The sequence below is a fragment of the Panthera uncia genome, chromosome D4 (assembly GCF_023721935.1).
Source record: "Panthera uncia isolate 11264 chromosome D4, Puncia_PCG_1.0, whole genome shotgun sequence".
Lineage (NCBI taxonomy): Eukaryota > Metazoa > Chordata > Mammalia > Carnivora > Felidae > Panthera > Panthera uncia.
The window spans coordinates 55,126,657-55,133,214 of NC_064807.1; the positions used below are offsets into that span (position 1 = coordinate 55,126,657).

Sequence of the window (6,558 nt, forward strand, 5' to 3'; positions counted from 1 at the left end):
AGAGACAACCCCCATGTCTTGAGAACTGGATGTGCTCCAGGTATGAGTGGGATGGGGTATTGTGGGAAAGGGCCATTTTCAGTTACATTTTTTGTTAATCAAAAGAGTACTGGGCCTTGTTCTGTGCCAGCCCCTGAGCAAAACAATATTGACAGTTGAGATCAACAGGTCCAATCCCTTTCCCTGGGAACTCTATCAATAGACAGGACAGAGAGCTTTTTGTCCATCATGTAGATGGGAGCTGGGGAGCTCTCTGAGCAGGGATGTCAGGTCCCTTTAGGGAGATGTTGTTTGCTAGGGCCATAGGCCTTCAGGGTAGGGGGCTTTCACTCAGCTGCTGACCTTAAACCTGTAGCAGGTGCCATGGGTCCTAGACAGGAGGGTGTCTACCTAGAGCCAGGCAGTAAGGCCCCTGTCTTCTGGTTGAGGAGCTGGAAGTCCATACTATCCCTTGGAGAAGCTAGAAGCCTCATCATTGTCAGGTAGGCTTCTGGCCTGCCATAACTTGGCAAAATGACATAACACTTGTGGGTAAATAACAGTGAAACAGGGAGCAGGTGTGAACAGATAAAGTCACAATGCTGAGAATATTTGAGTGGGGAAGGACAAGTCTCAGATTGCTGGGCTAAGAGCAATCTCCTGTATCTGGCAGGAGATAAGAGGATAAGACCGAGTGCCCAGGAGGGGCTGGTGGCTGGGGAAGAGAAGGCATTGGCTGGAGAAGGGTTGGGGAAGGCTGCATCCCTGCTCCCTGTGGTACTCTAGTGTTCACCCCCTCAGACTTCCTTGAAATTCCTCACTCACCAGGCCTCCAGGGTGTGGCAAGAGACTGTTCAATCCAAGCTCTTTCACTAGCTCCTGAATTATTTTCTCTCTTCCTGAATCTCAGCTTCTTCTTTGTTCCCAGAGGGTATCCCTTGGGACCCAAGAAGTAGGGACATTTCTGAATGTGCATGACTTTGCGGGGGGAGGCTATGTGAATGCTGCGGTTTTAGCCTGAGATCCAAAGATGCATGAGTCATATCTTTGGAGGGACTCTTAAAAATTAGGTTCCCCTCCTTGTACACCTGACTTATGGGGGAACTAAGGTGTTGGAGATGGGGAGTAAGGAAGGGACTTGATTGGAGTGGTACAATGAAGTGCAGAAGTAGGATTGGGGCTGGGCACTGAGTTCAGGACTTGTTCCTGTCCCCCTCCGTCCATCTCCCAGTGGCAGTATCAGGGAGGTAGTGTTCAAGGGGCTTTGTAATTGTAGCGTTTACCTCAGGGCTCCCTCCCTCACTTCCCCTACTTTATCTGGGTTTCTCTCCCGAGAGTCCAGAGGGAGGTTTTGTGTCTGCCTCTGTGGCAGGCTGACCTCCACTTGGCTTCACTGGAAACTGAGAAGGATTTGAGGCAATGTGCTCCCTTCACACCTGTGTTTGTCCTTTGCCTGCTGGAGAGCAGGGCACAGGGTTCAAAAGGTGTCTATAGCTGGGACCTCTGGAGCTCCATGGTTGACTGCCTTAATGAATGGATGGGTAGATGGGTTGATGGATGGATGGCAGTCTAATGGATGCAGAGACAGCTAAATGGATGGATGCATGGGTGCATGGATTGGATGAGTAATTTCTTCCAGGCATCACAGCCAAATTTCCCAGCCATAGCAGTTGTTTTTGCAAATTATCCCCATCCCACCCATTCCTTGTGACTCTAAGACCTGGGATATCTGAGGTTTTGAATACCTACTTCTGGAAGCAGAGGGCAGGAAGAAGCTGCTATGATTTCAGCTCAGTGTGGAGGGGCTGGCACAATCCCCTCACCACTGCTCCCCTTTCCAGGCTGCCCAGGCCTGGTTTTGTTGCCAGATGAGGAATATCTGGTACAGTGATGACCCTTCTTCTCGGGTGATGATGCTCAGTCCAGTGTCATAGCTACCATCCAACCTCAGCATCACAGGCTTGCTGCTCTCAGTGGGACAGTCCCTTAGAGGCCATAGTTGGAGACCAGCAGCTTCCTCAGAGGACATCGCAAGCATAGGGGTTCACTCCTCCCAGAGCAGCCCTGTAGTATGCTCCAAGAGTCACAGGGCTTTCATCTCTCAAAGAGGAGACTCTTTTATCACTCCCTGGTCTTAGTGTTACCTTGGCCCTGGTGCCCACATGGGCTGCAGAGATGGTGGTGGATTCCTCCATGCTGAATCTCCCTAGCTCCCTGGCTACTCCTTCTTCCACTTGCTGGGCCCTCTCCCATTCTGACTTCTGGCTCCCAGGTCTATCTATCCCACACTACCAGATAAGCGTGGCCCCAGGATTGCTCAAACAGGGCTGGTCCTGGCTCAGCCTGACTGAATGAGAGAGGAAGGCTGGCCTGAAAGTCAGATTCTGTATGGACATATGGACACTCACTGCTGGCTGTTAAGCCTTTCCTCAGATATTTATTCATTTTCTAGACAAATATTTATTGAGCGACTATTTTGTGCCAGGCAGTATACTGGACACCAGGGAGACAGTGGAAACCAAAATAGGCATCATCCCTGTCCAGGAAGGCTGACAAATTATCAGTTATAACTCAGTGTGATGAGTACTGCAAGGGGAGAGGAGCAGGGCTCTCTGAAGACTTGGGATGAAGGGAGGCTACCCAACCCAGCCTAGAGTCAAGGAAGGCCTCATGGAGAAAGAGTCATTAAGAACCAGATGGGAAGGTAGGTGAGCCAATGAGAGAGAAGAGTGTTCCTGACAGAGGGAATGGCATGGCTGTTTGGGTACTTTCCCCCCAGATAGTAGAGCTGGGCCTCTTCCTGCCCCTGGCCATGAGAACTGGTTCTTGATAAGCCCCTTCCCGCCCTGGTGAAACCTGATCCCTGAGACATCTGGATACTTTGCCTTGGAGAGCAAAGACTGGGAGGCGTGAAAGAGTTTGGCTCAATCATTGAACAGACACAAGTTTGAGTGTCACAGGGCTGTGAAGAGACATGAGGTGGGGGCCCTGATTGTGGGAGTTGATCCTGAAAACCCAAGGTATTAAGTAGGAGTCCATGAGAAGATTGCTTAGGTTGCAGAGTGAAAATTAGATCTTGCCATTCCATCTCCCTATTTCCTATCCTGGTCCTCTTGGACAGAAAACAAACAGCAAACAGACAGATCCATGAGTACCAGTTGGGCTTTATTGGAAGCATTGCAGTCTGGGTGTGGAGGAGAAGCTGTGCTCCTGCCACACTCATGCCTGCTCACACTCACACTCACATTGACACTGCAGGCCCTGTCCCAGCTGGGTCAGGTCTGGTACAGAGTTGCTGGAGGCCTGATCCTCCCTTTTGGTCCTTGGTTCCCCAGGGCTGCAGTGATTCATATCCCCTCATTCAGGCGTCTACAGGGCTCCTCTGGGGCTGTCATGGGTTAACTGCTGTGGCGCTTATTCTAGGGGAGGAAGAAGAGTCAAGGTCATGGGCTGGGGTTTTGGGCAAGGACTCTGAGGGAGGAGGCAGGGCTGGGGAGGGCTGGGCTTGCCTTTGCAGTGTTCTTCTGCAGTCTCCGGATGATGCGGTCCACCCAGGGCTGGTCTGGGGGTGCACAGAGCTGGTGACCTCTCAGTGTGGTAAACCTAGAGTCACAGGTCAGTTATCAGAAACAGTGGAGCCCTGGAACCCAGATCTCTGGTAGGCCCTGGTGTGAGGGGCAGGAAGATGTGGGGACCACATCTGGGAACCAGTTTCAGGCGCTTACTTGAAGAGGTTGGGCTTGGCAAGGAGAAGAGAGATAAGATGGTGGGGGTATCACCAATGGCTGATGGGGGAGAGGAGGCTGAGGCTAGACAAGTTCCTCCCCACAACTCACACGACAGCAGGCACTCTACAGCCATCCTTGATGAGGAGGTAATGAAAGGCCCGCACAATATTCCCAGGGATGGGGCGCTGGGTTACAGACAGGCAGCAGTCTTCAGCATCGTTGGCACCACCCAGAGCTGGGATATGGGAAAGAAAGTAGTGTCAGGGCATAGGGACCCTGAGGAAGGGAGGCCATATGTAGCCCTAACTGAGGTTAAGGACACACGTCTGTGTGTGTAGGCAGCTAAATCAGTTATTCAGCTGGTATATACCAATATGGCCCTAGTGGTTGCTAAATATATTGAAATACTTCTAAGCTGTTTGGTAAACAACCACTGCCCTAGGCCTCATAAATGCCTTCCTGCTGCCCTGATCATCCCAACTTCTCTCCCAGGACCTCTCAACTGCTGCATCAATGAAGAGTTGATGCTGTACACAGCACGGGGGTGGGGAGGGGAGGTGGGGAGTCGGGGGTGGGGAGTAGCAGGAGGCTGGGGTTAGAGGACTTATGAATTGTTAAATATTTTGACTACTAGCCCTGTCTCCCATTCTCTCTCCTGTAAGCAGATATATACTGTTTTCTCCTGTCTGGGAAACTGAGGCACCAGGAAACAGGCTGCAGAGAGAAGGTAGCCATAGGCCTTGGGATACACCAAGAGACGGACAAACATTGGAATTCAGGGGCCCAGGCACTCACAGGCACACACGCAGGCACATGCACAGTCACACACACACAGTGTTCAAGGAACCTCTGGATTCACCCAAACATGGAGACCTAATTCAGTGTCCCCACATCCAGCATCAAATAGTCTGACATTTAGACACCCCCACCCCCTGTCCCCACCATAAGGCTTACCAGGAGAGGTCCAGAGAATCAGCAGGCTGAGGGCCAGTAGTGCAGCTGCAGGGGATGCCATGGAGGGTGAACAGAGGCAGACCAGCAGTGAGCGGGAGTGCGGGTGAATCTCTGGGTGTGTGCAAGAGTCTGTGTGACACTGAAAGTTGGCTGGGAGTGGGAGGGAGCAATGGGAAGTGCACAGGAGTCCTTGTGGGATGTGAGGGGGTCTGGGAATGTGAGTGCGAAAGCCTGTGTGAGGCTGCGACTGCCTCCTATTTATGGCTTGGAACTTTCACTTTCCCTGCTCAGAAATTCCCCTCCACATCCCTTCCGTGGATTCCCCTCTGCCCCCCTTTTTCTGATGGAACCTGACCCTGCCCTCCCTTTTCCCGCCTCAGTAGCTTCCCTGCTCTTCTGCTTTCTTTGGCTTCATCTCGGAGAAACTAAGCAGTCTGCAGTCTCGCCAAGAGAAGGGACCTTGCAATGTCAGCTCCAGATAGAGGTTCTCCATTATTGCATCAGTGGCATTTGCATCATTAACCATGGCTTTCAGTGGTGATAGTCAGGATTGGGGTGGGGTGCAGAGTGAGGAGTTGCATACCCTTCCCTAGCCTTATCCCTCATTTTCACTCTTGTCTCTGTGGTTATTCTCTCTGGTATGGGTGGTGGTGAGGAATGCTTCTCTGGTGCTCTCAGAACAACCATGGAGCCTGGGGTAACCTCCTAGTGCCTGCCCATCCATTATCTGGGAACCAGTCCCTTCCTTGGGACAAGTATAGTTGAAAGAGAATTTCCTTGGGAGGATGCCCAGCACCTATCCCACATCTCAGGCCTCTGGGATTCAACTTCCTGGCTCAGCCAGCACTGCCCTTTTCTCTTTTACCATGTTCATATGTTTAACACTTGGGTCAACAGAACAGCTGGAGGGAGCCTGGCCTGGAATAGCCCCCTTCATCTTTCCCCTCCTCTCAATCCTGGGAACCAAGAGGGGATTTTTAGGGAGAGGTACTGGTCAGCTCATATTCAGACAATCCCCAAATTTCAAGGAATCAACAGATGGAGCAGGGGACAAGTGATTTCCCATCTTTATGAGAAAGGCCAGAGATAGATGAGAAGAGAAGGACTCAAAAGGGAAATTAATATGGGAACACTCATTCAAAGATCCCACTGACGTTTTAGACCCTCTTTTGGATTGGGGAGGTGTTTTCCTCATAAGTTTCTAACTTATCTTTCTTTCCATCCATTAGTAATAATAATAGTAACAGTATTTCTAATTGTTTACTACACATTAGGCTCTGAATCAAGGACTTGATTTTACTAGCTTCCCCAACAAAAACTGTGAAGTAATTTTTATTATTATCATATTATTATTCTGTTTTACACATAAATAAAATGAGGCTCAGAGCACAAGGTCACATGGCAAGTAGGTGTCTTGTACTTACGGGTCTTTTGCTCTAAGGTTTACACTCTTTACCACTATCGCACACTGCCTGTCTGCCAACTGTCCATTGATCATAGAACAGTACTGATGAGTGAGACTCTACAGATAGAATGCTTTGGCTGGGACTCAAATTCCATCACTTGCTAGCTGTGTCACAAAGTGCAAGTTCTCCTGTTCTTGTGTCTTTTATTTTTTTGAAGTCAGCATTTTCATTTTTATTCTCAAATTTTTATTTAAATTCTAGTTAACATATAATATAATGTTGGTTTCAGGAGTAGAATTCAGTGATTCATCACTTACATATTAACACCTAGTGCTCATCGTAACAAGTGCCCTCATTAATACCCATCACCCATTTAGTCCATCACTCCACCCACCTCTCTCCATCAACCCTCAGTTTGTTCTCTATTGTTAAGAGTCTCTTGTGGTGGGGCGCCTGGGTGGCTCAGTCGGTTGGGCGGCCGACTTCGGCTC

At 50.0% G+C, this 6,558-nt stretch overlaps 1 protein-coding gene across 1 annotated transcript; it reads right to left on the minus strand.

Moving 5' to 3' along the window:
- Positions 1-3,125: 3,125 nt before the first annotated feature.
- On the minus strand, positions 3,126-4,903 carry CCL19 (C-C motif chemokine ligand 19). The gene is made up of 4 exons (XM_049625588.1): positions 4,662-4,903; positions 3,816-3,942; positions 3,489-3,582; positions 3,126-3,398 (listed from the first exon to the last, which is right to left on the minus strand). The coding sequence occupies exons 1-4, from the start codon at positions 4,720-4,722 to the stop codon at positions 3,378-3,380; spliced, it is 303 nt and encodes a 100-aa protein (XP_049481545.1). The 5' UTR covers positions 4,723-4,903; the 3' UTR covers positions 3,126-3,377.
- Positions 4,904-6,558: the final 1,655 nt, after the last annotated feature.

Bases quoted from the DNA above. Each gene is read 5' to 3' on its own strand.
- CCL19 (XM_049625588.1), bottom strand. From the start codon at position 4,722: ATGGCATCCCCTGCAGCTGCACTACTGGCCCTCAGCCTGCTGATTCTC. The intron at 3,583-3,815 runs GTGAGTTGTGGG...CTGTGACTCTAG, and splicing joins TGTAGAGTGCCTGCTGTCGT to GTTTACCACACTGAGAGGTC. The intron at 3,399-3,488 runs GCAAGCCCAGCC...TTCCTCCCCTAG, and splicing joins TGCAGAAGAACACTGCAAAG to AATAAGCGCCACAGCAGTTA.